We start from the raw sequence: 16,554 nt of genomic DNA on the forward strand, positions 1-16,554 counted from the left end.
TGTAAAGATCTTGTATCTATAGATACTGTGTTTAAAGAAGATATTTGTGCTCCTTCCCTAACTGAATTAAAAACTCCTGGAACAGATCATTTATTAACATCTTTTTATAGCTCCAGGACCTTGTACTTATTTTGCAATAAATAAGGATTTTTTAAAAAAAATTGACTTGCCTATAAAATGAAGAATGTTATATAAAATACTAAAAATAGTCAAGATAACATGAAAATATCAAAAACCAAATACAGATCTCTATATAACTCAACACTGGTTTCCTTTAAGCAGAATAGAACTTTCAGTTCATGTCCGTTTTTTCCCCCAATAACTGATAGTAGAGAAAAGCCATATTTGTTACACAAAGCTATTGCTTGGAAATAATCTACCTCATTTACATCAACAAAGGCCTTTCTACAAGACATGTGTTAAGACATGGGCATATTTCCATATTAGACCTTTTTTTAGCATCTGGTTTTGTGGAAGAGATTATTTCTGTGCTACACACTTTTTCCGCAAACCAATAACTGTCGATTTGCCAGTTGTCATGCACCTGTTTAGTCAGTGTGACATCACTCAAAATATTAAACTCAAGGAAAAAGACAATCAGGGGCTTCCCTGGTGGCGCAGTGGTTGAGAGTCCGCCTGCCGATGCAGGGGACACGGGTTTGTGCCCCGGTCCAGGAAGATCCCACATACCGCGGAGCAACTAAGCCCGTGAGCCATGGCCGCTGAGCCTGCGCGTCCGGAGCCTGTGCTCCGCAACGGGAGAGGCCACAGCAGTGAGAGGCCCGCGTACCGCAAAAAAAAAAAAAAAAAAAAAAAAAAAAAAGACAATCAGATCACATGGTTAGTTGTCAAGGATAATAATAAGGTTCAGCACAACTGGCAGACAACTCACTGAAGATTTTTTCTGTGTCAGAAATGAGCTAATGAAAGTTGCAAAAATGGCTAATAAGGCTGAGTTCTATCCCTCTTCAAATACTCTCATGTTGTAATAATCGGACTCTAGGCTGGAGGACATTTAATAGGAGTTAACAGTGCTTGTAAAAAACCTGTCTCTAAAGAGTGGCTATTTTCTGATTTCCCTTAAAAAATGCAAATGAGGCCTAGAATTGACTGTGAATTTCTCATCTAGAAAGGACTGAGAGTGTTTAACTAGTCTAATCTTGGGGCCCAAATAGAAATCTAAAGGACAGGGAGATGGAATGTCCACTTTGAAAGAAGGCAGATGGTGCTTCTGTGGCTTTTGTGATTTTCCCACATCTTTGGCTCCTTCCCATCAAGCTGCACAGGAAATGATCTTGTTTGCATTCAATATTCCTCTAATGAATCGTCTGAGCGCTGTGTTATTTTCTGCCCAGTCCAGAGGCAAAAGGAAAATGCACATCTGGCTTGTAAATCACAACCAAGCATTGATGCTTCGCTTCCTTTTTATTGGGCGGCTGCCCTCTATGTTTTACACGTTCTCAGTGTGGCTTATGTGACACCCTGACAGAAACCTCCAGTGGCCCCTAAGTGATCACCTGGGGGGCCCTTCAAATCCTCTGAAATGTAACGTTTGCTACCTGATGTGCGTTGTCTGTGGTCCCCAGAGGGGGGAAGAAAATTCATTTTTATCTTTTTATTTATTTATTTTTCCTCTTTAGAAATTGGCCCCTGGTTGCAGGAGTTCAGAGCGAAGAATGCTGTGGATTTCTCGCAGTTAACATTTGACCCAGGACAGAAAGAACTTCTTGTAGGAGCAAGGTGAGAGAGCTTACATTTTGCCTCCGCAGATATTTTCGGACTTCATTTGACATCTCTGCAGTGACACAAGCTTCTCTGCCGTAGCTGACGAGTGCTAAGTAGTATTTAATCTAAGAATGAGATTCCATACGAGTGTCATGAAGTGTGCTACAACTAATAAGATGGCTGCTGCTCTTCATAGCAGGAGTTTATTGGGTGTTTCCCAAGTGCCAGGAGCAGTTCTAACATGAATTCATTTATTTTTTCCACCTGTGAAGCCTGAGAGGTAGGTATTGTCACCATCCCTATTTTAGAGATGAGGAAACTGAGGCAGAAGGTGGATAAATGTTACCCCAGGGACACATTTATTATGTTGAATCAAAGATGGACCCAGGTTTCAGTCAAAGTTTGAGTCCAAAAACCATGTTCTTATTTGTCAGTATACTCTTCATCATAATTCTAGACATCAGAAGACCTTGATACCCATTCCAACACGCATCACTACCTTTCTTTGTGACCCCCATTATGATATTTACCAGTCAATTGAGAATTCAAGGGAGTTGCTATTATTTATTTCTCTTAAGGAGCATGTGCTCCTGTCTCCAGGTCAGTGCCTGACCTTCCAGTTTGAAGGTGAGGCCACTGGAACCCAATCAGAACAGATCTTGTGTTGCATCCCTCGTATTTACCATGACTTCCTTAGAAAACATGTGTAATCCCTGCCTTCCAATCACCTATCCTGCCAGTGTGTTTGAGGATGATGTTTAAAAAATATTTTATGTTCATCTCTTAGGAAAAATGACATAATAACCCAAAGAGATGATTTGTAGATTTTGGACTCTTCTGGCCTTCAAGGAAAGCACTTTAGGCAGAGGAGTGCACGTTATCTGTTTCGTCCAAATGTACTAGATTATGAACCATACGTTTCATAGCAAGAGAGGTTGTGCAATTTCTACGTGAGTGAAGCTAAATCTGGCTTAAGCTCTGGACAAACACTGAACAGTTTCTAGAATCACTGCCTTTGCTCTCAGATCTTAAGAAGACCTCGTTCATCCACCTAACACTTGAAGACTCAAGACGTACGGTCATAACTTAAATGAACAGACAGAAGTCGGTTTAGTTCCTGGCACTTAACATGTCACTTGTATCTCTTTTAGTGTTTATTGATTGGACAGTGAGTATGGATTGGATGGGCTTACTGGGTACTCTTATACTTACTTCAGCCCATTGGGACCAGCTGGGGGATTTCTAATGCTGACTTCCATCAAATTCCATCACTGGGAGCCTGGGCCACGCACTGCAGGGCTTTTTTTTTTTTTTTTTTTTGCGGTACGCAGGCCTCTCACTGCCGTGGCCTCTCCTGTTGCGGAGCACAGGCTCCGGACGCGCAGGCTCAGCGGCCATGGCTCCCGGGCCCAGCCGCTTCACGGCATGTGGGATCTTCCCGGACCGGGGCACGAGCCCGTGTCCCCTGCATCGGCAGGCAGACTCTCAACAACTGCGCCACCAGGGAAGCCCTGCAGGGCTTTTTAACTGGTCTCCTGGCCTCCAGATTTTCTCCTCCTTCTGCATACCATGGCCAAAGTCATCTTTTAAAAATACAAGCCTCAGTAGCTCCTACCGGAGTTCTTATGACTTGTATGCCTTCCCTTATGTTATAGAAATACTATTTTCTCCAGGGATCTTCTGGATTAATTTGGATTCATTGGGCTCTTTTGGTGTGGCCCATCAGACCCTCTGGCTCATCGTCCTACATCCTATAGAGACACACTTTTCATTCTCACATAGTCCAGGCACGAGGAATTATTTATGTTGCCCACAACTATAGAATGTTCTCCTTCTTGCCTCTGGGATTTGGTGATCTCTTTTGCTTTCCTAGAATATTAGCTAACAACCCACCCACATCTCAAGTTATCCACTGGGTGAACTCATACTCATTGTAAAGATCTGGCTCAAGGGTCCTCCTTTGGGACTGAGCTGCTATGTTCCCTGCTCTGTACGGTTCTGTTGGCACACCTGCCATCTCTCTTCATTACTGCACTTATTGCATTATTTCTGTTCATGTTTCACTCTCCCCTTTCCCATTCTCAGATAGTGACGTACCAGATGGTAGAGGATGTGGCTGTCTTTTCTTGTTTTCTCTAAAATGTAGCACACTTTCTCCTCCGGGCAGAAGCTCCAAGATACCTATTGATTCACCATATTTATTTCCAGGATTTGATTTCTATGTGTGACCCTCTGCATTTGGTAGGACACTTAGGGAAAGGGGGGCTGGAGTCGTAGCAGATTTATTCCAGATGTCTACAGTTGGGCAAGACACAGGGAGTAGCAGTCTCTAAACCCCAAAGCTAATCCCTAGGGAAAACGGACTCTCACCCTTAGCCAAGGGGAAGGGCCCCCTGCTGGGGTAGCAGGTGCAACTGTGACCTCAACTGGTGTAGCTGAATCCTGCATGTCTCATTCAACTCTAAAGAGTTTTGGAAACAGTTTTCCTGTGAGCTTGACTCGAAAGACACTCCATTGTTTCTGGAGGTCCTTGGCACTACACAAACAGGGCAGTGTCACATATATGCCTACACTCTGCAGGTGGTAGGCTTTTGGTCAGTGACACAGATTCTCCTAATGGGGATGTGAGAAGCCACTGAGAAAATGAAGATTTGGAAGAGACATCACCGTAGTTCTGTCCTGACTGCAGACAGCACCTGAGAACTGTCCCCAGGGGACACCTATTCCTGAGAGTCTCCAGCCCAGTATCCCCAGAGGGCTCCATTCTCTTATTCCTTGAGGTCTCCATCCCAGCCTCCCTGGAGGTCTCCATCCCAGTGTCCCCGGAAGTCTCTATCCCAGCATTCCTGGAAGTCTCCATCCCAGAGTTTCTCAAGGTCTCTATCCATCTCATTTCACCACAGTCCCAGACCAGCCATGGGAGGGATTGGCCTACCCACTGAGTCAACCTAGCTTGCACTATGGCATAGTGACCAGGAGCAATATAGGATCACCAGACTTAGCACATAAAAGTTCAGGATGTGCAGTTAAACTTGAATTTCAGATAAGCAACCCTAGGAGCATGGGCTGTATTTCTATTCTAGAACAGGACGTGGTACATTGTGGATACTCAGTAACGAAACGAAAGAAAGGGGTAGATGGACTTGCTTAACTGCATGACCTTGAGCCCATTTCGGAGTCTAATTTTCTTATCTTTAAAGTTGATATAATTATTTCTACCCCTTTCAGCTGTTGTGAGGATTAAATGAAATAATCCAGGAAGAGAGATTGTCACAATGACAGGCATCCTGTAAGCATGACGTGGTGGGGCAGCTGTGTGGGTATCTGTGGGTTTCCGCATGCGTGTGCATATGCGTTTCAGGCAGATACCACTGAGTGCGGAGAATAGCAATTTTACATAAGATAGTTGCTGGGGTGAGGCTCAGAAGGTTTGAGAGGGAGTGTGAGCCAGTTATACAATTTTAAAAATAACCCAGCACTCAGATTCCTGTTTAGGAGGGCTTGACCTAGCAAAAGAAGCTTAGATAGCAGGTGTATATTGCAGAAATCCGTAATGGTTTAAATATATGAGCAGTGGAAAAATACAGTGATAGTATTTTTGTTTTTTCATAGTTAGCACTAAGCCTTGTAAAGCCATTTATTGGATGGTTTCACTTTATACTAGAGATACTTTATGTTCCTGAAATTGAAATCAGTTAAAAATTCTTTGCAAAAAGAAGTTCTCCTGCTGCAAAACAAAAACAAAGACAAACAAAAACAAAAAACAAAACCAACCCAAAAAGCCACTTCTCTTTAGGTGATTTGTGGTTATATAGTACCCGAAGGTAGTTGCATCTGAATTCATGCAATTTCTGGAAGGATCCTTAAATTGACCATTTCCAAGGTGCACATAATCTTTCATATTATTTTAAAAGCATTGATATTCATATTCTCTTTTACCCATGCCTCTTTAAAAACTAATCATGTTTGTATTTTCAGTGATGAGACTCAGGCACTTTCATTTTAGAGACTGTAGAAAATACTGTAAAGCATAAAGAAAAAACACAATTTCAGAAATGATCACAGTTAACCTTTTCAGTAATGTCCCCGCAGTATTTGATCTGTTTGTTTATACTACTGGAATAATAGTTCATGGATGATTTGTATACTTCTTTGTTAAAAGAACCCACTAAAAAAAGTTTCTACTTTATATATACATGAAAATTCCAAATGAAAGACTATGTTGACGTTTAGAGGTTTGTGTATAATTATAAAAGTAATGACAGTAATAATAGTTCACAAAGTTGATAAAAGTTTCACTTTCATGGTGTATAGGACTGTAACAGCAGATCTGAGAGACAGTGATGACATTTTCTTCTCCAAATGAATATGTCTTTAGTGTTTTGGGTTCAGTGTATGCATGACAAGTGATTCTGTGCCGAATTCAAATGTTATTCCTAATGGCAACTAACTTGATCCATACACAAAGCAGTGTTTGACAATAATCAGGGCATTGACAAATTAGCCATATTTTTGTAGTGTAAAGCTATACAATAGTAATGAAAAAAAGAGCTTCTCATCAAAGAGAAAGTGAGTTTCTTCCAGCTTTTCTGTTTGTTTCTTGGTCTTTCTTCATTTTGTTCCTGTAAGTTGACTTCTGGTTATCTTACTCTTCTCTAACAAGCCTCAGTGTAATAGAAACATATCATTGAAGGGCATAGTCTTGCAACCTATGATATTTTAGGAAGGACACTTACCTGTGAGCTCTCACGCAAGTGCCTGTGAGTCCGGGAGGCTCACCCATCTGCCGATGATTAAGGTGATGGGATTGACGCTCATAGACCCAACACTGAGTCAGGTGAAAATCATAACTGATGACAAATATAAGATTTATGTATGTCTTGGGAAATTTTTAATTTCAACTCTACTAAAACGGGAACATTATGAAGATATCAATTGAAAGGATAGCAGGGATGCTGGTACCCATGTGAGTACCAGCCGAGAGCCATGTGTGTGCCTTGTACGGAACTCTTTGACTTGCCATTGCGGTCAATAGAGTATTTCCGTATATTGAAAGATATTTCTGTACACGTATCTGTGTGACAAATAGCACGGATTTCTAATCAGCATGTTTACTACTAAAAATAAGAAACTAGGGCTTCCCTGGTGGCGCAGTGGTTGAGAGTCCGCCTGCCGATGCAGGGGACACGGGTTCGTGCCCCGGTCTGGGAAGATCACACCCGTGAGCCATGGCCGCTGAGCCTGTGCATCTGGATCCTGTGCTCCGCAATGGGAGAGGCCACAACAGTGAGCGGCCCGCAAACGGCAAAATAAATAAATAAATAAATAAATAAATAAATAAACCCCAAGTGCTTTCAAGACAAATCTTGGTCTTTCCTATAGTCACAGCAAATTGGTCTTGACAAATTTTAGTGTATTACTTTAAACGATTGTTTTGCCCATGGTTTGAATCTTCAGAAATAAAGATAAAAGGGAAAGATTAACTTTCTTTTGTTATGCTGGGACTGAATTTGCTTTAAGTATTCCAAGCATAAGTTCTCATAAGATCACATTAAATGAATGAGCAGGCTTCTATGTAATTAGTGTAAATTGCTCCTTTCAAAATGATTTTGCCATTGGTTCTAAACAAGTGGAGCTAAATTTTAGAGTCACATAAGTGTCACCTTTGAAAACTGACCAATAGAATTCTCTCTTTTTCTGGTGGTTATAATTACTGTTTTTCTTTTAAAGTTTTACCTTGGCATTAATCTGTTGGAAGCAGTCTATAATTCAAAGAAAAACTGGAGATTTTTACGAGATCAGCAATTCTGCTTGCAGTAGCCACAGCTTCTTTCCATTTTCCAAAGGACACATTTTAGTCAAGTTTATACAATTAAAGGGAACTCTCGCTAAGTGGAGTGAAATCAGCAATTAGGAGTGAATCCAAAAAGCAGTAAACCCCCATCATGCAGAGAAATCCGAGGTAAAGATGATGTTGACATTGTATTTACATTAAATGCGACTTAGGAAAACAGCTGGTGATGAAAGGAAGGATGGAGCTGTTATTTCTGCTTTTCATTCTTAGCCCAGCCCAACAGGATTTTTTTTTCGACTGCACTTTAAGGTTTAAATATTTCCTTCTCCCTGTTGGCTCTTGATTCATAGGCGTGTTTTGCTCTTAAGATTCTCTTTGCTTATCTTCCTCCGTCTCCCTCTTCTCCCCTGTCGGCCAACAGGCCTGTTTGATTAATTAACCTAATCTGTGTTAAAAAAGAGAATCCATTCTTTGTCTACCTGCTTTGGTACCTTTCTGCCCAGAATTTACCAACAGCAGTGTACCTAAGTATCACCCGGGGCATTCATTCAGAAGGCAGCTTCCTCTGCCCCTCCTTCCAGCTCTGCGGATCCAGGGGGCTGGAAGGTGGTCCCAGAGTGTGAGCTTTTAACAAACAGGTGGTCTGCAGACACTCCTGTGGGAAAGACGCCCAACCATTGTCTTCCTTTCGCTGTTATTAAAAACAAAATAGTCTCTGCGTTTTCTTCTCTGCTGGAGGTGGGGAGAAGATAGACCTAGCAGAATAGTGACTTATTAGGTTATAAATATACATACAGTCTTCCCTTTTCCCATATTCCCTGAATGAGTCAACAAAGGAGTGTGATAAAAATTAACCAGCCTCTTTGAGTGCATGTGTGTGCTGCAAGTTTTGAGTGTTGAGAGCTTGTTTCCTAACCAGTCCCACATGGGGTCCATCAGAATTAGTTCACATAGTTACTCTTCATTCATCAAATATTTATTGAACCTACTGTGTGCCAGGGAGTATCCTAGACATTGGTGAAACGAAGATGCAGCAGTCTCTACCTGATAAAGACTTAAGAGCCTAGTGCAAGGGTTGGCAGGCTAAGGCCCCTAGGTTGGCCTCCTGATTTTTTAAATAAAGTTTTATTGGCACACAGCCACATCTGTTCATTTGCATATTGCCTGTGGCTGCCTTCCTGCTTTCACTGCGGAGATGAGTCATTCCAACAGGACCACAAAGGTGCAGTATTTGCTACTTAGCCCATGAAAAGGTTTCCTCACTCCTGGCCTGGTGGATATGAGGAATACAAGCAATTAATTTCTCCAGGGAGGCCTGAATAAAGGGCTTCGAAACACCAAGAGGAAAGAAAGGTGATGGTCCTTGGGGGTGAAAAGGGTTCACTGCGAAGGTGCTTTTTCAGTTGGGCCTCGGAGAGGAATTAGGGGTCTGGCAGGTGGGAGAGAGTCTTCCTGCCAGAAGGACCATAGAACGGGGAAGTCAGAGATCCTGATGACACTGAAAAGAACACACCTTGACTGGACCTGTTAATGACGGAGAGGAGGAGTAATTGTAGATGAGGCTGGAGAATTATATTATGGAGCAGCTGCGATTTCATCCTCTAGCCCAGTGGTTCCAATTCCGGCAGTCAGGAGAGTTGTCTGAGAAATCTTTCAAGAATGCTGATGGCCGTGCCTCTCCTCGGAACATTTGAATTAGACTTTCTAGAAGTAATGTTGGAATATTTGGTTTAATCAAGCCTCTGGTAATCTCCTGGCCTGGAAAATTTGAGAACCTCTGCTAAAGACAGTAGGAACTCAGGAGATTTCTAAGGCCATACATTTACGTGCTCAGGTTTGCCTTAGGGAGGCGCTTCCACCATACCTGCGTGCAGAGTGCACTAGAGTTTGGAGGTGTGGATAGCAATCGGGGGCTAGGCATCAGGAGACAGTAGTGAGAACTTCAGCTTAGGCAGTGAAAGTGCAAATGGAGACAAGTCAGATTTGAGAAGTATTTCAGAGCTGAGTTTGACAGGGGTTGATGGCCAATCACGATTGGTGGCTGAGGGCAAGGGTCAAAGATAAGATTTGGGAGTGAGATTTGAAAGTGTGGCTTGTTGTAATGACATCAGCTGGGACTGAGCATTTGAGAAATGAGCTGTAATTCTTCGATTATTTGAAGCTACATGAGAAAAAAAATCTCAGATTTTACTAACTCTGAAGATAACCCAGAAAAATAGTGTATATGGAGATAATTTGAAGAGTGAATATTCCTAGGAAAGCATAGGTGAAAGGAATCATAGAATAACACGGTATTTTTTCAAAGGAAAAATGATCTCTATTAACTGAAAAATGAAAGGAACAAATCAAATACCCAATGGACCAGCAAAAGCAGAAGCCGTGAGTTAAATTTAGAGCAGTTAAGTCACCATCTGTAACCCTCAAAGCACTCAGAGATTTGCACATAATATTTAGAACATAATAAAATTTAAATTATCAGTGTGATTACTGACAGTATTGATTAGTAACTTTGTCCCTAAATATGCTTATGGGAAAAGGTTTTTCTGGTTTCTTATCTCTGAAATTTGCTAACAGCACTGGTCTTAATTGTTGCATACCACTAAAAATCCACCTTTGTTATTTGATTCTACTTGCAAAATAGTAAGAGGTTATCCATCTACTTCTGTGCCTTTTAATCTTGGTATTTAAACATATAAGAGCACTATTAAAATGGTTTGATTTTGGATTTGATGTATTCTTTGAAACCTATATATAGTAACCAAGACTTCAGGGGTTTAAAATAGACTTTTTGGGCTAGGTAATGAGATAAGCCAATACAATTTTGGGAGAGTGAGTACTAGACACGTATGGTAACAACAACAATAATAAAATCAGAATTATTTAAAATGTTTTATAGCCTAAAGTACATATATTTATTTTTTTTTGAAGAGGGTTGAAAAAATTCTGACTGAGGAGGTAGCTCATAATATGACATTATAATATTATACATGTGTCACCATATTTCAAAATACATTAGCAAAGTAAAAAAAATCAGCATTCAAAAACTGTGATCTGAATGTGATACCACTATTTAAATATAGCACTGTATCTTTAAAATAACTTGGTAATATTAAAACTGAATTAAGGTCCCAGAAACTTATGGGAAAAGAACTTTAAAGAGATATTTTCGGAATGGTTATAATAACAGAAAAAAATAAAGGCTCCTAGAATTTGTTTAGAATCAATCGGCATAGTGAAAGTCTTAGGAATAGCAAGAATAGATAGGTTTGTGAAGTACATGACAAGGTTGCATGCTGAAATTAAATCTTCATATTCTTAAAATTTTGATGTGATTGAGATATTAAATATTTACATGTAGATAATTAAAATAATTTTTATGAAAACATTTTGTGCTATAAAGGATATAGTTACTACTTTAGCTTCAAAGTCACACTTATATTTTAATCTTTAGGTCTATCAATGCAACTGAAAATTCGGGAGTCATGTAGGAAGTCACAGTGTCAGGCTTTGTGCCAGTGGGTTATTGACAAAGTTAGGATAGAATCGTGCAGTGAACGGAAATCACAGAGCAGATGAAGCTGGCACAGGTACAGGTGAGACTAGCTTCACTATCACATTTACCCAAGTGGTCACAGTTTACGTGCAGTGGGTATTCTATCCTCAGATTGTTTCATCATCAACAATGGTCTAAACTTTTATTAAACAACAAACATAAGTTTCTATCGCTGTTGTTTAAAACATTTTTTATAGGTTTACTGTCTCTTTTCAATTTACTTGATTTTCTTAGTGCCAAGTGCGAGTCTGTCTTTCTTAATTATTCCATCTTCTGCTCCTCAGTTATAAGCAAGCCTCTGACCTACATGTTCAATAAGAACTTGGAATTTTTTCCTTTGATTTTGTAGCTATATTCATCAGAGACCAACTGAGTTATTCTAAGAGAATGTCATTTTAAAACACCTGTGTCTTTCATAATTAATGGAGGTCAGAGTTGAGTTTTATAGTCTCTCTAGATAAAATGAGTCATTTAGTTAATATGCTCATGATGGCTCAACCTTTTCTTTAATGCTGGCTGAATTTTATTACTTTACATGAAGACACAAATGAACTTTGTCTATTAAGGCCATCACTGCTACCTCAGAGACTATGTTGTTGTGCTTAGTGATTTGCTGCTAATAGGCCACTGGGGGACGTGATGAGAGGTAGGAATGAGTTATTCAGTCCTATAGTCAAAAAGAAATACACTCTGGTGAAGAGGGAGACCACACACTCAGGTGTCCAGTGGGGGAAGGATGAATGGACTTCACAATTGTCAGTTTGTATCTGCCAAATTACATGGCTTTGTGATTTGAATTATTCAGTTGATTGGATTTCTGTATTCCTCATATATCACTCCTAAAAGTAATACGGTTACTACATTTGAATGTGCAATGTCAAATTTTATTCCAAGGCATTTGAAAAAAAGTAAGTTCACACCAAGGAAAGAAGATCCCATACTTTCATTTACTATGGCCATAAAATTGAACCTTTACAGCCTGGTTAAACTCTTGCTTTGTACTTCTATGATGAGAGGGGGGACCTGGCAACAGAGACTAGCTCCCCTAAGCTACACAACTAATACGCTCCTAGAAGCTAATCTCTTAACCTTCTGCACCACTGCCTTTCTCCCTGAAGAATATGGCTGTATTCCTCATCACTACCTATTTACATCTAGGGGTGTTAGGAAGATTAATGAGGCCACTTAAATATTTTGGGTTGCTCAAAGCATTGCCCTACTAGAGAAACTGACCTTATGTGAAACATTTGGTTGGCATTCCTTTTGGCTGGGAGCCAGAAGCATTACTCCTTCTTGTTGGAAAGGTTGGTAGCCTTTCTTGTGAACCTCACATATATTGTTTTTCCTCCTCTGTGTGCTTACAATTGTAAGATAAAGTGGTTGCCTCTTCTGCAGTGCCCTGGAGAGCTGCCAATTGCAGGGAACCATAGATCTTACTTTAGTGCCCGAGTGACCCAGCATTTGGGAGTATCCATTTTTTATTCCCTTTAGAAGATTTTCTTTCTTTTTGTAACCTTTAACTTCATAGGTCGTTGACCTAAACTGTGATGGATCAAGCTGTCTTGGGAGATTTCTGGTCCCTCATGTTGCTAGCTGAGCTGGATTTTTTCCAAGCAAAAATACTTGGCATTGTATTTGGGACCAAATAGTTTAAGGACAGGGTTTTGAGAATACTGGAATCCACTCTATGTTTTGTCAGATTCTGAGGTCCAGGGAGGTGATTAGGGAATTCCACAAATTTTTCATGTATGTTTCATCCTTCACAATTTTAAAAAAAAATTGTTGAGAGGAGCTTCAAGATGGCGGAAGAGTAAGACACGGAAATCACCTTCCTCCCCACAAATACATCAGAAATACATCTACATGTGGAACAACCCCTACAGAACACCTACTGAACGCTGCCAGAAGACCTCAAACCTCCCAAAAGGCACGAAACTCCCCACGTACCTGGGTAGGGCAAAAGAAAAAAGAATAAACAGAGACAAAAGGATAGGGACGGGACCTGCACCAGTGGGAGGGAGCTGTGAAATAGGAAAAGTTTCCACACACTAGAAGCCCTTTCACTGGCGGAGACCGGGGGTGGGCAGCGGGGGAAGCTTCGGAGCCACGGAGGAGAGCACAGCAACAGGGGTGCGGAGGGCAAAGTGGAGAAATTCCCGCACAGAGGATCGGTGCTGACCGGCACTCACCAGCCCGAGAGGCTTGTCTGCTCACCCGGCGGGGCGGGCGGGGGCTGGGAGCTGAGGCTTGGGCTTTGGTCGGATCCCAGGGAGAGGACTGGGGTTGGCAGCGTGAACACAGCCTGCAGGGGGTTAGTGCACCACGGCTAGCCGGGAGGGAGTCCGGGAAAAGTCTGGAACTGCCTAAGAGCCAAGAGACCATTTTTTCAGGGTGCGCGAGGAGAGGAGATCCAGAGCGCCGCTTAAAGGAACTCCAGAGATGGGCAGGAGCCGGGGCTATCAGCGGGGACCTCAGAGACAGGCATGAGATGCTAAGGCTGCTGCTGCCGCCGCCAAGCAGCCTGTGTGCGAGCACAGGTCACTCTCCACACCTCCCCTCCTGGGAGTTTCCTTAATTTCACTTTCAGATTTTTCATCATTAGTGTATAGGAATGCAAGAGATTTCTGTGCATTAATTTTGTATCCTGCTACTTTACCAAATTCATTGATTAGCTCTAGTAGTTTTCTGGTAGCATCTTTAGGGTTCTCTATGTATAGTATCATGTCATCTGCAAACAGTGACAGCTTTACTTCTTCTTTTCCGATTTGTATTCCTTTTATTTATTTTTCTTCTCTGCTATGGGTAAAACTTCCAAAACTATGTTGAATAATAGTGGTGAGAGTGGGCAACCTTGTCTTGTTCCTGATGTTAGTGGAAATGGTTTCAGTTTTTCACCATTGAGAATGATATTGGCTGTGGGTTTGTCATATATGGCCTTTATTATGTTGAGGAGAGTTCCCTCTATGCCTACTTTCTGGAGGGTTTTTATCATAAATGGGTGTTGAATTTTGTCAAAAGCTTGTTATGAGTAGTGCTAAGACTTGAATTGTCTCAAAATGATTTGTAAATGCACCTGTGAATGAACAATGATGACGAAATAATTGTACTGTAAGAATGATTCCCTTGTGTGTGTGTGTGTGTTTGGTGCCAGTTAAATTAGAAAGGGACATTGGATGACTGACTAGTGACGCCATTTGGCACAATGGGATAAGGGACAGCAAAGTGTGTGTGGGGGGTCTTGTTTCTAATCATAGAACTTTCTCTGAATCCTAATAATCTTGGATAAATCACAGTGCACCTCCTAATTTACAGAAGTTTCCTCATCTAAAAGTTGAGGGGTATATACTTTCTAATGACAACCTAGCTCCAAATTCTTGGGTTCTATGATTTTTTTAGGTCAAAAAAAATTGAGGATGGGTTAAAAGATCACCACCTTACATCTTGTAACCCAGGAAATACCAAAGGAAAATTTCAAAACCTTGGTGCTTCTCTTTATTAGGGTCTTGGGCATGGTGATGGTGGTGGTGGTGATGGTATCTCATAATTACTGTGTTGTTTTTCCTAGTAAGCATGCCCCTCTTCTCTGCCCCTTCTGTTCACCTATTGAATACCTCTGCCATACTGATTGATTACTGATGAGATGGTTGTGCGGGTACCATAGTTCTCAGATGTCTGTGGAAGGAAGAGTAAATGGTTGAAATCCACCTAGGTAATGCCTGGGGGAACAGAGGGGTCCCTTTTCAGACTGTTGGGACCTGAGAGGCAGAAGTGGCCAGCAGAGTTAGATTTTGTTGGAGAGAAATAGGCTGAGAGTGTGGCATGTTTGTCATCGTAAATCAGTGTCTTCCTGTCTCAGTCCATTTGGGCTGCTCTTACAAAATACCACAGACTGGTGGCTTATAAACAGAGATTTATGTCTCACATTTCTGGGGCTTGGAGGTCCAAGATCAGGGTGTCAGCCTGGTTGGGTTCTGGTGAGGGTCCTCTCCTAGGTTGCAGATGGCCAACTTCTTGCTGCGTCCACACATGGTGGAAGGGGCAAGGGAGCTCTCTGGAGCCTCTTTTATAAGGGCACTAATCCCATTTGTGAGGGTTCCACCCTTATGACCAAATCACCTGCCAAAGGCCCTACCTCCTAATACCGTCACCTTTGAGGGTTGGATTTCAACATACGAATTTTGGGGAGAAATCAACATTCAGACCATAACACTTCCTCCGTGAAAAACACCTGAAAACGGGACCCAGAGAATGAGCTCTATACCTCCTTCTACCCTTAGCACAACGAGAGAGACTTGGAACTTTTCTGTCCAGTCACCCTGCCCATAGCTCCACAGAAAATCATGGACACTACCATCTTCTTTCCTCAGTTATGTGAAGGCCTTCCAGCTCTTCCTTAGTGTATGAGAGCTGCCTTTCTAGAAAGTTCTCAGAGACAGATACTGTAGTGTGGGCATTCATGCTTGTATACGTGTATGTGTGTGGGGCAGGGGTGGGAGGAGAGAAAGAGAGAGAGAGAGAGAGAGCCTTGCAATATCATCAAAGCTCTCAACCAATTCATTGATTAAAAATATGAATGGCTTCTTTTTTGGGAATATTTGTAGAAAAGTTTTTCTTAAAAGAGCCAGTGAGTTGGAAAGAGTGGGATGACTGGGTCCCAGAACCAAGACAAGATAAACAATGTTATCTTCTTTCCTAAAAATCCAGTGGTGCCGCCACCATCCCTACTGACAACAACCCCAATACCTGAACACACAGAGGTAAATGTGCCCGCTTATGCCCGTAACCTGCCATTGCTGGAGGGCGGAAATGCTCTTTCCTTCTCCCTAAATGGAGAAGATGCTGAGAATTTCAACATGGCTGGAAATTTTAATATTTTCCGTAAACTGCCTAGAAGTAGCTACTGTTAATTGAGTGCTGATAATGGCTCAGACACCATTATTCTAAGTGTTTTCCTTGGCTTTAAACCTCACAACAACATCGGGGGTAGATATGACTGTTAGCTCCATTTTACAGTTGAAAAGATTGAAGCATACAGTGCTCAGCTTTCCCCCTGCCCGCCCAGGTTGTCTGGTGGCAGAGCTTTGGCCTTTGCACAAATGTTCTTTTTTTTTTTTTTTTTAACATCTTTATTGGAGTATAATTGCTTTACAATGGTGTGTTAGTTTCTGCTTTATAACAAAATGAATCCATTATACATATACATATGTTCCCATATCTCTTCCCTCTTGTGTCTCCCTCCCTCCCACCCTCCCTATCCCACCCCTCTAGGTGGTCACAAAGCACCGAGCTGATCTCCCTGTGCTATGCGGCTGCTTCCCACTAGCTATCTATTTTACGTTTGGTAGTGTATATATGTCCATGCCACTCTCTCACTTCGTCCCACCTTACCCTTCCCCCTCCCCGTGTCCTCAAGTCCATTCTCTAGTAGGTCTGTGTCTTTATTCCCGTCTTGCCCCTAGGTTCTTCATGACCTTTTTTTTTT

General features: G+C 41.6%; 1 protein-coding gene across 1 annotated transcript in view; it reads left to right on the forward strand.

The window, feature by feature from the left end:
* Positions 1-16,554, forward strand: part of SEMA5A (semaphorin 5A) — a 477,095-nt gene that overhangs the window by 217,715 nt on the left and 242,826 nt on the right. Inside the window, exon 4 of the mRNA XM_060009673.1 lies at positions 1,641-1,740. Within this exon, the coding sequence (XP_059865656.1) occupies positions 1,641-1,740 (100 nt within the window). The remainder of the gene's footprint in view (positions 1-1,640; positions 1,741-16,554) is intronic.

This window comes from Delphinus delphis, chromosome 3 (assembly GCF_949987515.2).
Source record: "Delphinus delphis chromosome 3, mDelDel1.2, whole genome shotgun sequence".
In the NCBI taxonomy this organism is placed as follows: domain Eukaryota; kingdom Metazoa; phylum Chordata; class Mammalia; order Artiodactyla; family Delphinidae; genus Delphinus; species Delphinus delphis.